The following is a 20,874-nucleotide window of genomic DNA, read 5'->3' as shown; positions in this document are numbered from 1 at the left end:
TCGAAAGAGCATAAAAGCCATCTCCTGACGACAAGGTGTACCCAATCAGGACGGCACCTAACTCTTGCAGCTCAAATCTCTATGAATCGGCAGATGTAATTCAATAGGATCTCTGCTGCATAGATGACGGTCTTAGAGCTATTTTGTATTAGTCAAATGTACATTCCCTGATCAGTGTGAAGTTACCTAACTTCACAACCCCATGAATTGTGCATAAATAGGTTCCCCCCCAAAAAAATATCTGTCGTAAATGGAATCTGTAGTGTAAAACAAAACCGCGCTAATCTGTAGGTTAATAGCGTTCTGACACCCGAGTCCCTGTGCACTCCTGAAAAAAAAAAATAACACCCTTTAAAGGAACAGGTCGTGTAAAATAATGCTATTAAAGGGAACCGGTCATCCCCCAAAATAAAAGGTGAGCTAAGCCCACCAGTATCAGAGGGCTTTTCTACAGCATTCTGTAATGCTGTAGATAAGCCCCCGATGTATTCTGAAAGATGAGAAAAAGAGGTTAGATTATACTCATCCAGGGGCGGTCCCGGTCCGGTTCTGGTCCGATGGGTGTCGTGGTCCGGTCCGGGGCCTCCCATCTTACAATGACGAGGCGCTGGGCCTCTCTGACCTTTCTCGGAGCCTGCACACTGCAGTACTTTGCTCTGCCCTCAACAGGACAGACAAAGTACGCCTGCGCCGGAGCCGCAGCATGAATACAAGAAGAGGACGTCATCATAAGAAGATGAGGGACCGGACCGCGACGCCTATCGGACCGGACCACTCCTGGGTGAGTATAATCTAACCTCTTTTTCTCATCTTTCAGGATACATCAAGGGCTTATCTACAGTATTACAGAATGCTGTAGATAAGCCCCTGATGCTGGTGGGTTTAGCTCATCTTGAATTTTGGGGGTGACAGGTTCCCTTTAATCTGCAGCTAATACCGTTCAGAGCCTTGACTGAAACCATGCTGGTGCCGCCCCACTGCCGGGGGATATAAAGTTCATTTTCTCCAGGCAGTGGGGCTCTCGGTGCCAGCACTGCAGGGTGTCTGAATGCCAATAACTGCAGATTAATAGCATTATTCTACATGACCGGTTCCCTTTTTAAAGGGTTTTCTCCTCATTTGTTTTCAGGAGTGTACCGCTCCCCAGCCCCTCTTCTTCCTACTTGCCGGAGACTGGGTGTGCTCCTGATTATTGGCCGTTTGTACCTGTGGCATGGTTGCACTGCTGACCTGAACTCTGCACGCTCCCATTCTTTAAGCTCAGGCAGTTTTGCCTCTGCAGCATTGGCGGAGCAGATGGGAACTAGCAGGATCATGCTATATCTGTCCAACATTAGATCTATTTAAGAAAAGCTTGTAAGCGCTGCATTCCTTGTCTAGGAGACCGACCACCTCTTGTAGATTGCATGGTGTCTGGTAACATGGGTAACGAGCAGTAAACAATACAATAACAAATTCCTGTTCTTGAGACAGGAGAAAATTTTTAATAAGACTTAAATTTCACAGTATTTTCAGAAACCACTTTATCCAAGAAGTATCGTTTCTCCTTGTGGAGATTGACATTCTTGGCATGCTGAGATAAGGAGACTTAAAGCAGCAATGCTCCTCTGGGAAATATGCAAATTGCAGAAACAACTTTGAAATGTTACCAATTAGGATATGCGCACACGTTCAGGATTTCTTGCAGAAATTTCCTGACAAAAAAAAGGACATTTCTGCCAGAAATCCGCGTAAGGTTTTTGCGCGTTTTTTAATGCGTTTTTTTGCGCGTTTTTTCCCAATTCATTAAATAGCGGGAAAAACGCGAAAAATCCGCAAAATTAATGAACATGCTGGGTTTTTTTTTACCGCAATGCGTTTTTTTCGCAAAAAAAAAAAACGTGAAAAATCCTGAACGTGTGCACATACTCTTAGAGATCTTGAGAATAACCTTTAAGAAAAACAGAAAGTCCTTGAGGCCTAATTGACTGTCTTTAAAGTGGTGAATAAATGGTCAGAAACATTAGGGCTGGATTTAGTGTAACCGAATAAGGTGGACACTTAACTGAAGCACAATAGTAACATCAAATGAATAATTTAGTAATTTGTGTGTTCCGCCACATTCTACTCATTCTTTTCTTGCTGTATGTGGATAAGTGGATGAAGACCTTTTTAAAAGTGTAAGTTTTCTTTTATACCTGATCTTGCATAAAACTTAAGCCCTGTGTAAAAAGAAATTTATTATATTGTACATTGACAATTAATAAAGTCACTTACTGTTGATTTTGAATACCAAAAAAATGACATGAAGATCTAGTATGGAAGCGACATCACACAATCATTCTTAATTGGATTGTTAAACAACAACATTTTGTGCTGCGTTTTGTTATTGGGTCACCTTAATCTGTTGATTGCATTAAAAGGAATGTCAGATGTGAAAATAAATTATTCTATTTGTGACAAAATGTATCAGTGTTATGGAAATAAGTACATATTTACATGATTAATGTAAAAATACCCTTTACTTATAGAAGTGATTGTAACACCATAAATCCTAACAATATGTAGCATATGCAACACAAAGATACACAATCTGGTTAAATGTTTGCTTATTCGCATTTCTTACACAGCATCTAATGGGAAATATCTCTGTCCCAAGATCTATTTCAATCATCGCTGCTTCTCGGGTCCTTATCTAAACAAAGGAAGGATAGCAGAGCTGCCCAAGTCTGTTGGTCCGGGAAACTGTGTTTTGGTCCTCAAAGAGGTACTGCGCAACCTAGAAGAACATATGCGAAGACTAATTACGGTACTCAGATTGTTATGGGCCAATATTTTGTCCTGCACTAATGCAGTGGATGAAAGTGCAGGCAGTATGTTGGCAATCAGTGCTTCACTACTACCTTGGAGTGGTCAGTGTATACTAGTAATCTCAAAAAAAAAAAAAAGCATTGAAATTCAGTGTGGACACCTCCTGATGACCCCAGTTATTGCCTAGTTGTTTCCATGCAGAACAATCCTTTCATTAAAGTAATCAGTTTTTTACATTTGTAATAATTAAAACCTCATTGTGATACATACGGTATTTATTTTTTGTAATGTGTTTTTTTTAATTCTATTTCCAATATATTAATGTGGGGACAGTCATCTTGCCTTGATTTCTTCTAGTATTTAGACAAGTTACTGCAGCAAGGACCACGGACCCCGCAGTCTGGAGATTACTCATTGATTTGGTTAGATTGTGTTGTGGCCATTCTCGCAGATCTCTTATGCAGAGATCACTGAGTAGAGAGGGGGAGGAAGTTAGCTTTGACCATCACCTATTGTGAATGTTGGGATTCTTTCCCTATTGTATAGGTGCCATCTTTCTTTGTAATGCAGCCTTTGATAATGAAATGACAACTGGAAAGGGGTTTCTACGAAATAAAAACGTCAGACCATTAGTGGGTTTCATGATTATCTTGCTGAGTAAACAGACTGCCAATCCTTTAATGAACGTGCAAGCTGCTCATTCATCGGGTGTAATGATCTTTTATACGGCATAAAACCTCATCGTTCTCTGCAGTTTTTCGTCCCGTGTTAACCGGACTCTTACTGCTGAGAATAATGGCAGCGTAGGCACGCTGAGCGATCTTGCTATCGTTTTCTTTCGTCATGCAGATGACAGAGCAAGAAACACTTGGTGATCGGGGTGGTGAACCCGAACCGTAAGATTAACTTCCTTGAGAAGTCAGTGTTCGGGGTCTGTACCTGAACAGTATGTGTTCGGTACAGACCCCAAACTTTACTGTTCAGGTTTCCACATCTCCAGTCATGGGGACTCGCTCTTGCATCTAACGCTGACAGCTCTCCAGCGACCAACTATGCGACGTCCCCGGGTAACCAGGGTAAACATCGGGTTACTAAGCGCAGGGCCGCGCTTAGTAACCCGATGTTTATCCTGGTTACCAGTGTAAATGTAAAAAAAAAAACAAAAAAAACTACATACTTACATTCGGGTGTCTGTCGCGTCCCCTGACGTTCTGCTTGCCTGCACTGACTGTGAGCGCCGACCGTAAAGCAGAGCGGTGACGTCAACGCTGTGCTTTACGGCCAGCCGGCGCTGACCGTGCAGGGAAGCAGAACGTCAGGGGACGCGACAGACACCCAAATGTACGTATGTAGTGTGTGTTTTTTTTTTTGTTTTTTTTTTTTACATCGGGTTACTAAGCGCGGCCCTGCGCTTAGTAACCCGATGTTTACCCTGGTTACCCGGGGACGTCGCATAGTTGGTCGCTGGAGAGCTGTCAGAGTTCGATGTCATCTGAGTGCAGTCCGATGTTTTCCTTGCACTCATTGACTTGTGTGGCTGAGTGCGATCTGAATATCAGGTGAAACTTGGGCATGCTGTAAATTTTCTTCTCGGACTGGGGTTTTGTCAGATCGCACTTGGATCCATGATACGGTCATCTGCACAAGCCCTAAGTTATTAAATAAGCCACTGCCAATACTACCTCCAATTAATTAATCAGGAGCCAGCTGTATGACACAGGTGGCAGCCATAGTGTATGGATTGGGCTCACTCCACACTTCATACAGCCATACACGTAATGTACATGTACGTCATATTTCAGTACGGTGTTCATATAGATGCCTTTAAAAAATGTTTATTGGAAAAATGATGTTAATAGAATTTTAGTTAAAGTAATTTTTCCGACCTGTGATTGTTGTTCGTTGGTTCCCTGTAATCATGGCTCTACCTTGAGTATATTTGGTCTGTAATGCTTACATTTACAAGGAATTCTCTACAAATATTGAAAGCGCTGTGACTCGGTTTGTCTTTAACCACAGGTGTTATCATTAGTCATCAATGCCGCGTACAAGCCCAGCAGAGTTCTACGGGAATTGGAATTACAGGATGAACCGTTGTGGCCTCAACGTGCGGAGATACTGAAAGCCAAGTGAGCGCCTCTTATCCATACTGCTATCATCATACAAGCTTGATGCATAAGATTTTAGTAGAAATCTGATGGGTCTATTGTTTCTCCATACAAATGTTTGTTGTTCGTCACTTGAGATGAGGGAACCTAAACTTAAAAGTTCGGGGGTTCATGTCGGACAGTTAGTGTCCAGTGCTGAACGCCAAACACGTTTTCTTCCGAATGTTCGTTGCAATGTTCGGAGTTCCGGGGGAGGTCTGCGAGGAGAGAGAGGGTGAGTTCGGGTACGGTTCTCATATCCAAACCGAACTTCTACGGGTCCACTCATCCCTAATTATCACCTAATCCCTTGATAGTGATAATGTTTAGGTTCTTGTGGTTTCCATAGATTGTCGTCATATCTGTCATAGATATATGAAAGCAGACTAGATTGGTGAGCATTCTCTCCCTCCCTTCCCCCCTGGCCTTGCTTAGCTGTTCTAGTGCTCTAAAGATCATTCACTATGGAAATCATAAGTAGCATGTTAATGCTTAAAGGGAATAATCACCAGGGTTTTACCACTTTATCTGAGAGCAGCATAATGTAGGGGCAGAGACCCTTATTCCAGTAATGTCAATTGCTGGGTTGCTTAGTATAGTTTTGATAATCTCCTGCTGATAAAGCAGTGATTATATCACTAGTGGACTAGTAAACCTGTTGCCAGGTAGTCCTCAATATTCATTGATTGGTGTACTTTCTGTGTACACTGTGCATAGGCAGAAAGGTGGCAATCAGGACTGTGGGTGGGGTTATACAGAGCTCAGCATTCAGAGAACTGCCAGATCTGCAGAAGAAAAAACTGTGGTTTTAGTAAAACAGCAAGCAGCCCAGTAAGTGACACATCACTGGAATCGGCATCTCTGCCCCTATGACATGCTGCTCTCCTATGGATTAGCAAAACCTGCTGACTGATTACGGTACCTTTTTAGGACACATCCAATTTTCTTTCTATCGCTTTCATTTATTTTTCTGTTGACATGGCCATATAAGGACTTGTATATTTGTAAGATGACTAGTAGTATTGAATTACATCATTCATTTCACCATATAAAGAAATAAAATGTTGAGAAAAAATCCCAATCGAAGAGAAATGGCGAAAAAAGAGCAATTGAGTCATTGTCTTTTGGGTCTCGTTTTTCTGTGATTGTGCAAAAAAAAAAAATAAAGACCTGGTAACCGATACCTAGTAACATGTTTGTTCAGGTCCGTATAATTATGGGGTTACCAGAGTTGTAAGTTTTGTTTCATTATTAATTCCTTAGTAGCGTGACTCTTTTTATATGAAATGAGCCTGAAATAACCAGTGAGAGCTGTCCTCTGCAGTGAGCGAAAGTGCACATTGGTTAGTGAGTGGCCGGCCCCTGCGGAGTTCAGTGACTGCTGTGACAGGCATGTGTATAGCTGGGTTTCTGCCCAACTCAGTGTGGGGGGGGGTGTAGGTTCTGTACCCCTGCCTTAACCCCTTCACGAGCAGGGGTATTTTAGTTTCTGCGTTTTCATTTTTTGCACCCCTTCTTCCCAGAGCCATAGCTTTTTTTTTTTTTTTTTTTTGTCAATATGGCCATGTGAAGTCTCCTTTTTTTTTTTTTTCGGGACAAGTTGGAAAGACACCATTTGGATTGAACATGTCGTACTGGAAAAACGGAAAAAAATGTCAATTGCGGTGAAATGGTTTTTTTTTAACCATGTTCACTAAATGCTAAAACTGACCTGCCGTTATTCTCCAGGTCATTACGAGTTCATAGACACCAAACATGTCTAGGTTCTTTTTTCTGCTAGTGGTGAAAAAAAAAATCCAATGTTTGGTTAAAAAAACAATACACCATTTTCTGAGACCTGTAGCGTCTCCATTTTTCATGATCTGGGGCTAAGTGAGGGCTTATTTTTTGCGTGCCGAGCTGATGTTTTTGATAGCATTTTGGTGCAGATGCGATCTTTTGATCGCCTGTTATTTCATTTTATTGCAATGTAGCGGTGGCCAAAAAACGTAGTTCTGATGTTTTAAATTTTTTTTCCCATTACACCATTTAGCTATCGGGTTAATTCTTTTTTTTATATTGATTGGGCGATTCTGAACGCGGCGATACCAAATATGTGTAAATGTAATTTTTTTTTTTGTTTTATTTTGAATGGGGCAAAAATTATTTTAAATTTTTTAAAATGTTTAACATTTTTAGAAACATTTTTTATTTTTTTTTTATTTACATGCTTCAGTTGTCTTCATGGGAGACTAGAAGCTGCAGTTATCTGATCTCCTCTGCTACATACAGGCGATGATCAGATCGCCTGTGTGTAGCAGAAATGCTCATTTGCTATGATCGCCGACCACAGGGTGACGCTCATAGCAATCCGGATATGACAACTATAGAGGTCTACTGGAGACCTCTGTTTGTCATGCCAACCCATTGGTGACCCGTGATCATTTGACAGGGTCACTGATGGGTGGGATTAGTGACCCGCCTCCGGTAAGCGCGAGTTAAATGCTGCTTTCAGAAATTGTCAACGGCATTTAACTAGTTAAGAGCCGCAGGTGGATCACAATTCCACCCGCAGCTGTTAGCTGATATATACAACTGACATGTGCCTCTGTCATGTGCCCGGAAAGGTGTGGGCTAACCGCTGTAGCCCACACCAAACTGGGGAGTCCAACATCAGCGTACTATTACACCCAATATCGGAAAGGGGCTAAAGGGTTTTTTTTTTTTTTTTTCATAAACCTAGTTAAATTTTAGTTGATTTTAATAGATCTACTAATAATGATTTCCACAATTGGATGTGTTAAATAAAGTATTCCTGTGCGGAGACAATTTTATAAATTTTTCCCTGCTCTGAATGATCATACCTCAGCTCCTGGGTGGAGGGGGGGTTGGGGGAGAAAATAATTTAATTTCTTTTTTTTTTATCTTCACATTGCACTTTATTTTTTAGACAGTGTGGAGGATTCAAAGCAGAACTGTTTTTAATTCATTATTTCATAAATCAATAATAAACATGAAGATAATCAACTTTAACTTTTGTAGTTTATCTTGTCAGAGAAATCCGCTTCTTTCTCTGTCAGAATTGGTCATTATCAAAATGCTCAAGTCTGAGGTAAAATCTGTACTCGGTGAAGATGGAGTTCACCATTACTGAGATAGAAGATGGCAGCTGCTGTGGATCCTCCTCACCTTCCTAGCTAGATATAATCTTATCAGTAGCAGCTGCCACCTTCTATCTCAGTAATGGTGAAATCCATCTTCACTGAGTACAGATTTTACCTCAGACTTGACCATTTTGATAATGACCAATTCTGACAGAGAAAGAAACAGATTATATATATCCCAAAGTTTCCTGTTTTCATGTATATTATTGATTTATTACATTAAAGAATAACCGTTGTTTTAGTTTTTAGGAAAGCCTGTTGCTTGGTTCATGTTGCCCCCCCCCCACTGGCAGCATCAATCAGGGCCTGGCAGCCAGACTGCAGCGTTTTGGAAATAAAAGCGATTTTAAATAGTCAGACAGGAGCGATAGGAGGAACAGACTAGCATGGCCCAGCGCTGTCCCTGGGCGGCTTCTTCCCACCCAACTCCAGTTTGACAGGTCGCCATGTACACAAATAAGAGACCTGTCCATCGGCTAAAGCGATGTGATAAGAAGCCGTACGGGGCTGGCCCAGGACTAGTCAGGGCTCTTCCTATGGCTCCCGGCCAACTCTTTAACCTGATTTTCTCCTTCGCCACATTGGGGGACACAGGACCATGGGTGTTATGCTGCTGTCACTAGGAGGCTGACACCAAGCTGAGACAAAAAAAAGGTTAGCTCCTCCCCTGCAGTATACACCCACATGCTGGCTTCCAGAGACCCAGTTCAAGCTTAGTGTCCGTAGGAGGCACACTGATTTTTACTTTCTAACCGGACGAAGGGGGCGACGGATTCTTTCATGTTCCGATCTCCCCCGAACCAACAACAGGCGAGCACGGGAGTTTCACCTCTCCGTATCCTCTCCTGCGACGTGGGAGCCACTGCCTGAGCTGACCCTTTTGGGCGACGGTCCCTTTCACGGGCGCCGATCTCCCCACGAAGTACAGACGAGCACTGGTGTTTTACCTCCAGTATCCTCTTCTGCAGCCAGGCCTTTTTATTGCCGGACATCAGCCCTGTCCACCAGGTTTCACCCTCGGCTGTACAGAGGCACTATTACCCGTGGCGTCCGTGCAGCCCACTCTGCATCACCACTGTTTTTGCGGCTGATTCAGGTGGTGGACGGTTCCTCTCCACCCCCCTTTCTGGGGTTGGTGGATAGGAGGCTTCCCAACCCCTGCACCGTCCCTGTCTCTCACCCCAGGCACTTCTCACCTCAGGCCCCTTGTGCAGCAGCTGCTCCATCGGGGTAAGTGTCTTCTGCGTGTACCACCTGCCAGGCTCCACTTCCTCGGCCTCAAAGTTCCCCCCTCTGCTCAGCCTGCGATGCCCCATGTGCCCAGGAGCCCTCCACCGCCACCGACTCCGGCGTACCTAGTCCCCCCGCGTGGGTCGCGTCACTTTCGCAGTCCGTGGATTTTTTAGCCAATGCCATCAAATCCATTCAAAACCCTCCTGGGGAACGGGACAATCCGTTACAGGTGTTAAGAGATCCCTCCGTAGCAGGGGAATCGTCGGCCAGCAGGGGCCGCTCTCTCCGGAAAGAGGCACGGTCATCCAGAAAACAGATCCGCACTACCTCTCCTGAGCGCTCATCTCGCCACTCAGCTTCTGGCAGCTCCACCTCTCACTCACCCTCCTTGGGGGCTCGCAGCGTTCACGACTCTGAATATGAGTCTGATGTATCCTTAGACCCGGAGGCTCCGGAGTTTAGATCTACGGTTGACTCACTCATTGTAGCCGTCAATCACGCACTTAAAGTGGACGATGACTCTAATTCTGCTCCGGACCACGCAGTCTCCTTTACTAGAACCAAGCATTCTCATAAGACCTTCGCCTCTCACCCAGATTTTCTGGATATAGTCAGGCGACACAGGGAGCGTCCGGATAAGCGTTTCACGGGTAAGAAGGACCTGGTATCGAAGTATCCCTTTTTCAGCAGATCTCGTGAAAGACTGGACAGATCCCCCACTAATAGATCCCCCAGTTTCGCGCCTTGCTTCCAAAACGCTCCTATGCGTTCCGGAAGGCGCTTCGATTAAGAGTCCCACTGAACGCCAGCTAGATTCCCTAGCTCGCTCAGTGTACGAAGCCTCAGGTTCTTCCCTATCTCCCTCCTTCGCCGCGGCTTGGGTGGCCAAGGCAATGGTTTCCTGGGCGGATGCTCTAGCGAAATCCATTCATGAACAGGATCTCCCATCTGAGATGGCGGACCTTGCTAAACAGATAGCCATGGCTGGTGATTACGTGATGTACGCTTCTCTCGATGCAGTGAATTGCGCAGCATCGGCGGCCTCAAACGCCATCACTATCAGAAGGGCTATTTGGCTCCGAGAGTGGCGCGCAGATTCCTCCTCTAAAAAATCTCTGATTTCTCTCCCTTTTCAGAGCGGGCGTCTTTGTGGTGAAAAGCTAGACCAGCTTATTTCCGACGCTACAGGGGGAAAGAGCAAGTTCCTTCCCCAACAGAGGCCCAAGGCGGCCTTCCAGCGCCAGCCATATTTTCGCTTTCGGCCCTTTCGTACCAGCCCAGCCTGGTCCAATCCTGCAGGTTTTTCCAGATGGGACCGATCCGCTCGCTCAGACAGAGACGTTCGTCCCTCTTTCAGGCCGAATCCGTCCTGGCGAGGAAAGCCTAGGCAGCCCAGGGCCAGAGGTTCTAGACCCCCCAGATTCCCTTCTCAATGACTCGGGATTGGCGCCAGTCGATACCACCAGAGTAGGCGGACGCCTACTTCTTTTTCAGCAAGCCTGGATCTCCGTCGTTCACGACGAATGGGTCAGGGATCTGATGTCGTCTGGCTACAAAATAGAGTTCTCCGCTCCTCCTCCAACTCAGTTTTTTTCCCTCTCGTCTCCCCAGTTCGGGAGCTGAGTCTCGCGCCCTCCTTTGCGCCATTCACTCCCTCCGCCAGTGCGGGGTCATTGTTCCGGTTCCGGAACACGAGAAGTTCAAAGGTTTCTACTCAAACCTCTTCGTCGTGCCAAAAAATGACGGGAAAGTGCGCCCCATTTTGGATCTGAAGCTCCTGAACAAGTGCGTAAAAGTACGACACTTCAGGATGGAATCGCTCAGGTCGGTCATCTCCTCGATGGAAAGAGGGGAATTCTTGGCATCGATAGATATCAAGGATGCCTATCTTCACATTCCAATATTCCCGCCACATCAAAGGTTCCTCCGCTTTGCCGTTCTAGAGGACCATTTCCAGTTCACGGCCTTACCCTTCGGTCTTGCCACGGCACCCAGGGTATTCACGAAGGTCATGGTGGCTGTCATGGCCATTCTTCATTCTCGAGGAGTCGTCGTGTTGCCTTACTTAGACGACCTCCTCATAAAGGGTCCGTCTTATCAGGCCTGCGAGGCAAGCGTCCACATTACCTTGGATTCTCTTTCGCGCCTGGGCTGGTTGATCAACTTGGACAAGTCCTCTCCCGTTCCTGCCCAACGGATCTCCTTTCTGGGAACGATCCTGGACACTTCAAGGGGTCTGGTCTTGCTTCCTCGGTCCAAGGCCCAAGCGCTTCAGCAAGGAGCCCGAACGCTCTGCCATCCTCGCCTGCGACCCATTCGGTTTACCATGAAAATCCTGGGAAAGATGGTTGCAGCAATCGAAGCGGTTCCTTTCGCTCAACTCCATCTCCGCTCCTTGCAACAGGCTCTGCTGGACAACTGGGACAGGAGTCTCTCATCTCTCGACCGTCCTTGCCCGTTGTCTCCGCGGATCAGACAATCTCTTGTACGGTGGACCCTGGGTCCATCTCTTCTCCAGGGGAATTCCTTTCTCCCGATCCGCTGGTTAGTGGTAACTACCGACGCCAGTCTCCTTGGCTGGGGTGCGGTGTTTCTTCACCACTCTGCCCAGGGCCGTTGGACAGTTCGGGAGTCAAGGCTCCCTATCAACATCCTGGAGATTTGTGAGATCAGACTTGCCCTGAGTCGCTTTCACGCCCTGCTCGCGGGTCACCAAATACGAGTCCAATCGGACAACGTCACAGCGGTGGCTTACATAAACCACCAGGGGGCAGCAGGGCAGCGATGCAGGAAGTCTCCCACATTCTTCGTTGGGCCGAAACCAACCATTCCACCATTTCCGCGGTGCACATACCCGGAGTCGGAAACTGGGCGGCGGACTTTCTGAGCCGCCAGGGCCTTTCCTCGGAGGAGTGGGAACTCCATCCAGAGGTTTTTCGACAGATCTGCCTTCGCTGGGGGACCCCGGACGTGGATCTGATGGCGTCCAGATTGAACGCCTAGGTCCACAACTTCATTGCGCGTTCTCGGGATCCTCAGGCCATCGGAGTGGACGCGCTGATATTCCCTTGGAATCAGTTTCAACTCCCATATGTGTTTCCTCCACTTCCCTTACTGCCGAAGGTGATCCGAAAGATCAAGACGGAGGGTGTTCCGGTCATTCTGGTCGCCCCAGATTGGCCGCGTCGCGCTTGGTACGCGGAGCTCGTTCAGGTCGTAGCCGACGTCCCCTGGCGGTTACTAGACCGCCCAGACCTGCTTCACCATGGACCGATCTGCCACCAGAGCTCAGGGGCCCTACGTTTAATGGCGTGGCTGTTGAAACCTGGATTCTAACTCGAGCTGGTTTCTCTCAGCAGGTCATTCCCACCATGCTAAGCGCTCGCAAGGCGTCTTCCGCTTCCATTTACCACCGCACCTGGAAGACCTTCTTCTCATGGTGCAGGCTCCGAGGTCACCCTCCGCTAGTCTTCTCAATCCCTTGCATCTTGGATTTCCTTCAGTCCGGGTTGGATTCCGGCTTGGCACTGAGTTCCCTCAAAGGTCAGATCTCAGCGTTATCCGTGTTCCAACGCAGGATCGCTGCCAACCTTCAAGTCAAGACTTTCATTCAGGGGGTCTCCCATGTGGTACCCCCCTACAGAATGCCGTTTGAGACCTGGGATCTCAACTTGGTCCTGGGGGTTCTTCAGGAACCTCCATTTGAACCCCTTCAGGACGTTCCGCTTTCTGTCCTCTCCTGGAAGGTTGCCTTCCTCGTAGCCGTAACGTCTATCAGATGGGTCTCAGAATTGGCCGCTTTATCCTGCCGGGCTCCTTTTCTTGCCTTCCATCAGGACAAGGTAGTCCTACGCCCTTCTCCGGCCTTTCTTCCTAAGGTGGTCTCATCTTTTCACCTTAACGAGGACATCATTCTTTCCTCTTTTTGCCCGCAGCCAAAACACAGAGTTGAAAAAGCCCTTCATACCCTGGACGTGGTACGGGCTCTTAGGAGGTACATTTCCAGAACGGCTCATTTCAGAAAATCGGACGCCCTTTTCGTGCTCCCGGAGGGTCACAGAAAGGGTTTGGCTGCGTCTAAAGCCACGATAGCCAGATGGATTCGATCTGCTATCCAGGAATCCTATCGGGTCAGGGGCAGTCCTATCCCGGCGGGGATTAGAGCACACTCCACTCGGTCGATGGGTGCTTCCTGGGCCATCGGGCACCAGGCTACAGCGGAGCAGGTGTGCAAGGCTGCTACGTGGTCCAGCCTGCATACTTTCACAAAGCACTACAATGTCCACATTCACTGCTCTGCGGACGCGGCCCTTGGCAGACGTATTCTGCAAGCGGCCGTTGCGCATTTGTTGTCAGATGGTACACGGAGTTATTTGGTTGTATTGTTTCCCTCCCAGGGACTGCTTTGGGACGTCCCATGGTCCTGTGTCCCCCAATGTGGCGAAGGAGAAATAGGGATTTTTGTGTGTACTCACCGTAAAATCCTTTTCTCCGAGCCACCCATTGGGGGACACAGCACCCACCCTGGTAGCCTTACGGCTCGTTACCTTTTTTAGTTTTTGACTGTTTTGTTGACATGTTATACTCTGTTACTTGATATTTTGTTATTATCCTACTGCTTTTGCACTGAACTGGGTCTCTGGAAGCCAGCATGAGGGTGTATACTGCAGGGGAGGAGCTAACCTTTTTTTGTCTCAGCTTAGTGTCAGCCTCCTAGTGACAGCAGCATAACACCCATGGTCCTGTGTCCCCCAATGACTGGCTCGGAGAAAAGGATTTTACGGTGAGTACACACAAAAATCCCTATTTTTCCAGGATGCTGGGGCATCGGAGTTAGCGCCTGGCCACACATTTACAGTCTGGTTTAAGTTGATTCATGCTGTTTATCGTTTGGGCAGCACAAATCTGTGACAAATGCTTTTATAAGTGACCAGTCTGTACTCCTAGTAGTCAAAATGGGACAAAAAAAAGCACTGAAAGAAAACTGCAGTCTTGGAGTTGTGATCCCTGTTGGCTAAATGACGCAACTCTTTTTTTTTTTGTGCCATTTTGGCTACTAGGAATACGAAACTGTAGCTGTAATATTTTCCATACACAGGGCAGCATATTGAGCTGGCAGAGCCTCTTCATTATGTTAAAAAATATATATCTATCATTTAAAAAAAATATATTAATTAGTTTCAATTTATCTTTTCAAGTTCTGATTTGTATTTTTGTTTTTTCACTTTTCAGATATAAAGGAAAAACATACCGTGCGACAGTGGAGCTGGTGAGAACATCGGATCAGGTGTCGGAGTTCTGTCGGAAAACCTGTATTAAACTTGAATGTTGCCCAAATCTCTTTGGACCTCTGATGGTTCATGATCAGTGCTCTGAGAACTGTTCAGTGCTAACAAAGACTAAGTACAGTAAGTATCAGCAGTGCCTGCCGTCCTCCCGGTCTGGTGGGGCACAGATGGCCATATTTCACGATCTGTAAAAGGACCTCAATGCTCAGTCTGACCGCAGGTCTCCTAACGGTAACTTACAACCTCATATACAGTTTGCCTATAAGGCTACGATTGCGGTCAGTCTTGGCAGTACGCTTTTTATCCGTACCATGAAATATGGATGTCTCAACCAGACCTAAGGGGAAAATTAAAAAGGAGATTCTCTTAAAGGGAACCTGTCACTAGGAATAAAGCTGTTAGCCTGCAGGATAACAGCTTTTTCTGGTGACAGGTTCTCTTTAAAAGAATTCTCTTGAATTACTTCTGCTCATATTTGATTAAAATCATTTAAGTCCTGCCCTGTTCCCAAATATTATGTACGCACGTTAAAAGGAAAATTGTAAGCAAGGTCACGCTGCCCTTGGCTGGACACATTAACAGGTTGTTGTGTTTTGTTTTTTTTTTTGCTGAAACCATAGGCCATATTTCACAGCACAGTGGTTTTCTGTCACTATGCAATAAGTGTTGTGTGGGTGTCCGCTGTTGGGTGAAGCGGGTGACTTGCTGGGGGCTCCATCTGTGGGCTCATGTTTGCCCCTGCATCATAAGCATGCATAGAATTTTAGGACTTGACAATGCACCCCTGATCTGTGATTTTTTTTTTTTTTAATACAAGATATTTATAAAAAAAAAAAAAAATACTCCTATAGAAAAAATTTTGTGTTTTTGGAATGCATCAAGTCAATTTTTTTTTTTATAATGATTTAGAGTTTCTATTTTGTGAAACTAATAAAACATAAAAAAAATAAAAATAAAAAATTGTAACACAATCATTATACCGACCAATAGAATACACAGATCTTGTTATTTATACTATTGCTTTTCTCCCCACCCTACCCCCAGAAATCCATAAAAGATATGCCAGAAATGATTTGTGTCCAACTACTAGCCCTCATATGGCTGAGTTATGTCTCTTGGACTGTAAAATGGTCTGGTCATTTACCATGTGCTGTTCCGGCACAGAGACTGTTGCTGCATTGGTTATTTGTTAATATGGCTTCTGCATGGACGTAACACAGACTTTGTGACCACTGCAGCCTATCATGGGTTCAGCGGTTACTGAAGCCAGTGACTGCAGCAGTCACATGATGGCAGAGCTGCTACCGTATCAACCAGTGGTAGCAGTGAGCTGGCGCTAGTGTGCCAGTAGGCAAGGCCAACGGTGTTTGACTTGTACATAAAAATAACAATGGACTGAAAAACAATAAACCTGAAAATCTGTTTAAAGAGTAAACGTTGCTTTAAATTCTTTCATAATTAATAAATAATAATAGTACATGTTAAAACAAGAAATCTTGCGATGTGTTGCATGAGCAAAATCTGCTTCTTTCTCCTTCTGGACTGATCGTTCATTCTGAAAATTATTGGGTAAAACCGATCTTCAGTTAAAACAGTTATTTACATTATAAGTACAGGAGCTGACTTATAGGCCACGTTCACACGTGCAGGATTTGCAGCAGAATTTACTGCTTCAAATCCTGATGTGTTTGGGAAGAAACACACAGTGTAAAACAAGTTGTTTTTTATTTTTATTTTCCCCCACTCTTTAATATGGTTGAAATCTGCTGCAAATCTACAAGGAAAAAATGAGCAACAATTGCATCGGATTGAAAAAAATGTCATGCACTTTGCTGTTACTGTAAAATTCTGCACGTTTTTCTCACCAAGTCCAAAATGTAACGTATGCACATAGCCGTACAATTTTCCATAGAACTCTTTTCAGGAGAACTTGCAGCAGATATCGGTCTGCCTCTAGTTCCCTTTTCATAGGAGATGAGATTTGCTGCTTTTAAGATTCTATCTCCGTATTGGGTAAAATCACATAGTGGAGATTTTACCCTTGAATTGAGAGTGAAAGATTAACCAAGGGGAAGAAATAAGCACATTTCTCTAATGGTAAGATGTATTGCAAATGTTCTTATTTTCAAATCTTCTATTGATTTATGGAACCAAAATTACAAAGGCGATTACTCATTAACCAGCTTAGGATCTGACCATTTTCCCCTGTTCCTGACCAGGCACCTTTTTTGTGTTTTATTCTGCACACGCTTTTAATGGCTCAAGAATTTGTTTTCCTGGAGAGTCAAATAATTTTTGCTTTTTTTTTTCTTTGCAATACATGGAGTTTAATTTTTGTCATTTGACTAAAAGGAAAAAAGAAATACACCTTTAAATTTTTACTATTTATATAAAAGATTTTTTGCGTAATGATGTTGACTATAAAAAGTGTTACTGTATTTTTCTGAGTATAAGATGCACCCCCTATTTTCCTCTCAAATTTTTTTGGGAAAAAGTGCATCTTATAGTCCGAAAAATAAGGTACCGTAATTCCCTTTTAGTGGCCCATCTAGGTGCACTATAACCATTGGCGTTTCTTCTGACTAAGTGAATGTTCACACTATGCTCTTGTAATCTTTTATTGAATAGCTCATTATTATGGAAAGCGTCGTGGAAAAAACCTGAGCAATCCTACAGGCATATTGCGCAGTATAGAGGCGGCCCTGAAGAAGCCAACCAAGAGGAGGAAGAGAAGGAAACAATTCTTCGTCCACAAGAAGAAGCGCACATCCAACTCTATAGAGAACACTCCTGTCGGAAGTCCCCAGGTAAATGTTTTTTCCTTCCAAAGAAATATCACTCCTTTTTAATGATACCATATATACTGATTTTATTGTGAAGGTGTAGTCAGACGACCGAGATCTGACCGCAAAGCATGAACTGGCCGGCGGCTCTCCCGACCAGAGTATGACAGCTTAATGTATTTCTATGCAGCTGTCACGCTCTGGTCAGGAGAGCCGCCGGCCAGTCCGTCCACCACCTTCCGATTTTGGTCCAATTTATATTGCCGTCTGATTGTGCCCTTTCTGTCAGAATATAACAGGAGTGACATGGGTGGGTGTCACTACTGGTTTCTGACATTTTACAAACGGGTAGTACTTTCTATAGATATCTAGACCAGGGGTGTCAAACTGCATTCCTCGAGGGCCGCAAACAGGTCATGTTTTCAGGATTTCCTTGTATTGCACAGGTGATAATTTAATCACCTACACAGAATGATTCCAGCACCTTGTGTAATGCAAAGGAAATCTTGAAAACACGCATGGTATGCGGCCCTCGAGGAATGCAGTTTGACACCCCTGATCTAGACATGGCATTTGGAGTGTGTGTGGTTATGTCAGGGAATTGTAAATCCTTTTATGTGAATTAAGAATAACATACTGGATACTAAACTTGAAGGTTCATTAATTCCTTGCTTATCTGCGGGGTCTGACTCGTGGAACCCCAACCGATTAAACACATGGGACTCTCAAATGCCCCATCAGATGGAGCGGTGGAAAGTGCGTCACCTCTTAGTTGTCTTAAAGACTAATGGAAAAGCTGTCCACTGAGCTTGGCTATCTTTGTTGGTCCCATAGACAATAAATAGAGCTGTCTACTCTGGATTGGTTGGGGTCCCAGCAGTTTGACCCCCGCTAATTTACAAGTCATCATCCATCTAATGGACTGTGCTTCAGCTCTTTACCACCTTTTGTTTCAGAGGCGAAATAAGGAATCTCGGTTAAGAGATTAGTCACATTTGAGGGTTAGAATAGCACCGCATGCAGCGCTATTGTTTTGCTGTAAAAAAGACACACTGCTGAATCCAGATGGACCCCATTGTAAGTTAATAGGGTGGTTCAATGGTGTGACACTAGTATCTGTCGGATGACGCTTTGACATAACTGAAGCCATGACGCTGATGTGAGCATACCCCTTACATTTATGTATCTAACCCAGTGTTTCCGAAACTCCAGTCCTCACGGACCCCACGGGTCATGTTTTCAGGATTTCCTTAGTATTATGCAAGTAGTGGCAGTATCATCAAGGCATCAGGAATTGTCTCACCGGTGCAACACTATGGAAATCCTGAAAACATGACCCGTGTGGTCTGCGATGACTGGAGTTTGGGAAATACTGATGTAAACAATCCATGATAATTTGTAGAGTGATAATGAAATATGTTATTCTTCGTTTATATAATTCTTTCTTCCCTAGGGAAGTGGTGAAGAGGAGGAGGAGGAGGATGATGAGGATTACTCCCCAAGTGAAGAAAGCGCCCAAGAACCTCATGAAGGCTCAGAAATATCAGGAAAAGGGTCGTCCTCATCAGCCTCACCCACCCGGAGTGAACAATCACTTAAATGTGAGAAGAAGAGAAAACCTTGGATGCTTGAAAGTGACAATCTGTCAGCTAAGGTATGGTGAATGCAAATACTTCACCGTAAAGCAATCTGAGGTTTGGATTAGGTTTTCATCATTGTTCCGTCAGTGTTTTTCACATATGAAAATATACATGGAAAAATTGCAAAGCTTCTCCTGTTCACTACATTGTTAAAAACGGTCAGCACAGGTGGCATCTGGGTTGCTGACTGTGATTCACAGACTCCGGTTGCCGTCACACGTTCAGTATTTGGTCAGTAATTTACATCAGTATTTGTAAGCCAAAATCAGGAGTGGGTGATAAATGCAGAAGTGGTGTATATGTTTCTATTATACTTTTCCTCTAATTGTTCCACTACTGGTTTTGGCTTACAAATACTGATGTAAAATACTGACCAAATACTGCTAGTGTGACGGCAGCCTCCCTATGTGATTAGTGACTCAGATTAAAAATGTCCGTGTGCCTGTCTGGGGGGGAGAAAAAGCACACACAGTCCCATACACTATAATGAGTTTTCTACAGATAGAATTACACAACACTGACATGAATAGCTTACGTCTGAATGAGGCCTTACAGTAAAAGTTTTACTAAACTAGAATTCTCTTACTAGGAGTTAAATTGCCAGGAACATTGGTTATTAATAATTGACTGATTGTGATTCATTAGTTGTGTAAATAAGAGTGATTGTTACTGATGAGCAAATATACTCGTTACTCGAGATTTCCCGAGCATGCTCGGGTGTCCTCCGAGTATTTTTTAGTGCTCGGAGTTTTAGTTTTTCTTGCCGCAGCTGAATGATTTACATCTGTTAGCCAGCATAAGTACATGTGGGGGTTGCCTGGTGGCTAGGGAATCCCCACATGTACTTATGCTGGCTAACAGATGCAAATCATTCAGCTGCGGCAATAAAAACTAAATCTCCGAGCACTAAAACATCATGGGAGGACTCCCGAGCATGCTCGGGAAATCTCGAGTAACGATTATATTCGCTCATCACTAATGATTGTGTAACAGAACAATTTTTGTTTCAGGGAATAAGTACATACAGGGGATGTATTTACCCTGGTGAATAAAATATCTATTTAATAGTGGGCAAAAATATGCTTTTATATATTACCTATAAAGATGAAAATAACAAGAATTTGGTCATACAAAAACTTTTTTTTTTTAACCACTTACCGACCTATGACGTATTGGTTCATCATATGCCACCATCCAGACTTGGATGCAGCCGACATCTTTCCCTGCAAATGACTGCTGATATAATCAGACGTCACGTGCCCCCAACTGCCGCGGGCTTCTAACCTGTTAAATCCATCTGTCAATCTGACAGCAGCATTTAACATGCTCCGACAGGGGCATGCATCATTCCATACTCCCATAGGCATTCCATAACGTGATCTCGTGGTGCTGATGGGTTGTCATGAGTCGAAGGTCTCCTGAAGGCCCCCCTTCCTTCCTGCAATTGCGTTACTCCTTTGAAAACTAGCTCGTGGCTGATGCACCGCAATGTATAGCACAAACTATCAGACAATCGCAGCTTCAAGTCCCCTACAGGGGACTATTAACCCCTTAGTGACAGAGCCAATTTGGTACTTAATGACCGAGCCAATTTTTGCAATTCTGACCACTGTCACTTTATGAGGTTATAACTCTGGAACGCTTCAACGGATCCCGCTGATTCTGAGATTGTTTTTTCGTGACATATTGTACTTCATGTTAGTGGTAACATTTCTTCGATATTACTTGCGATTATTTATGAAAAAAACGGAAATATGGCGAAAATTTTTAAAATTTTGCAATTTTCAAACTTTGTATTTTTATGCCCTTAAATCAGAGAGATATGTCACGAAAAATAGTTAATAAGTAAC

General features: G+C 44.5%; 1 protein-coding gene across 1 annotated transcript in view; it reads left to right on the top strand.

The window, feature by feature from the left end:
- The window catches only part of LOC138647684 (scm-like with four MBT domains protein 1), a 150,643-nt gene that overhangs the window by 115,666 nt on the left and 14,103 nt on the right, over nt 1-20,874 (top strand). Inside the window, exons 15-19 of the mRNA XM_069736878.1 lie at nt 2,610-2,746; nt 4,810-4,919; nt 14,546-14,721; nt 17,230-17,408; nt 18,838-19,038. Of these exons, the coding sequence (XP_069592979.1) occupies nt 2,610-2,746; nt 4,810-4,919; nt 14,546-14,721; nt 17,230-17,408; nt 18,838-19,038 (803 nt within the window). The remainder of the gene's footprint in view (nt 1-2,609; nt 2,747-4,809; nt 4,920-14,545; nt 14,722-17,229; nt 17,409-18,837; nt 19,039-20,874) is intronic.

Source organism: Ranitomeya imitator, chromosome 8 (genome assembly GCF_032444005.1).
Source record: "Ranitomeya imitator isolate aRanImi1 chromosome 8, aRanImi1.pri, whole genome shotgun sequence".
Taxonomy (NCBI): domain Eukaryota; kingdom Metazoa; phylum Chordata; class Amphibia; order Anura; family Dendrobatidae; genus Ranitomeya; species Ranitomeya imitator.
This window is presented reverse-complemented; position numbering and strand designations above follow the sequence as displayed.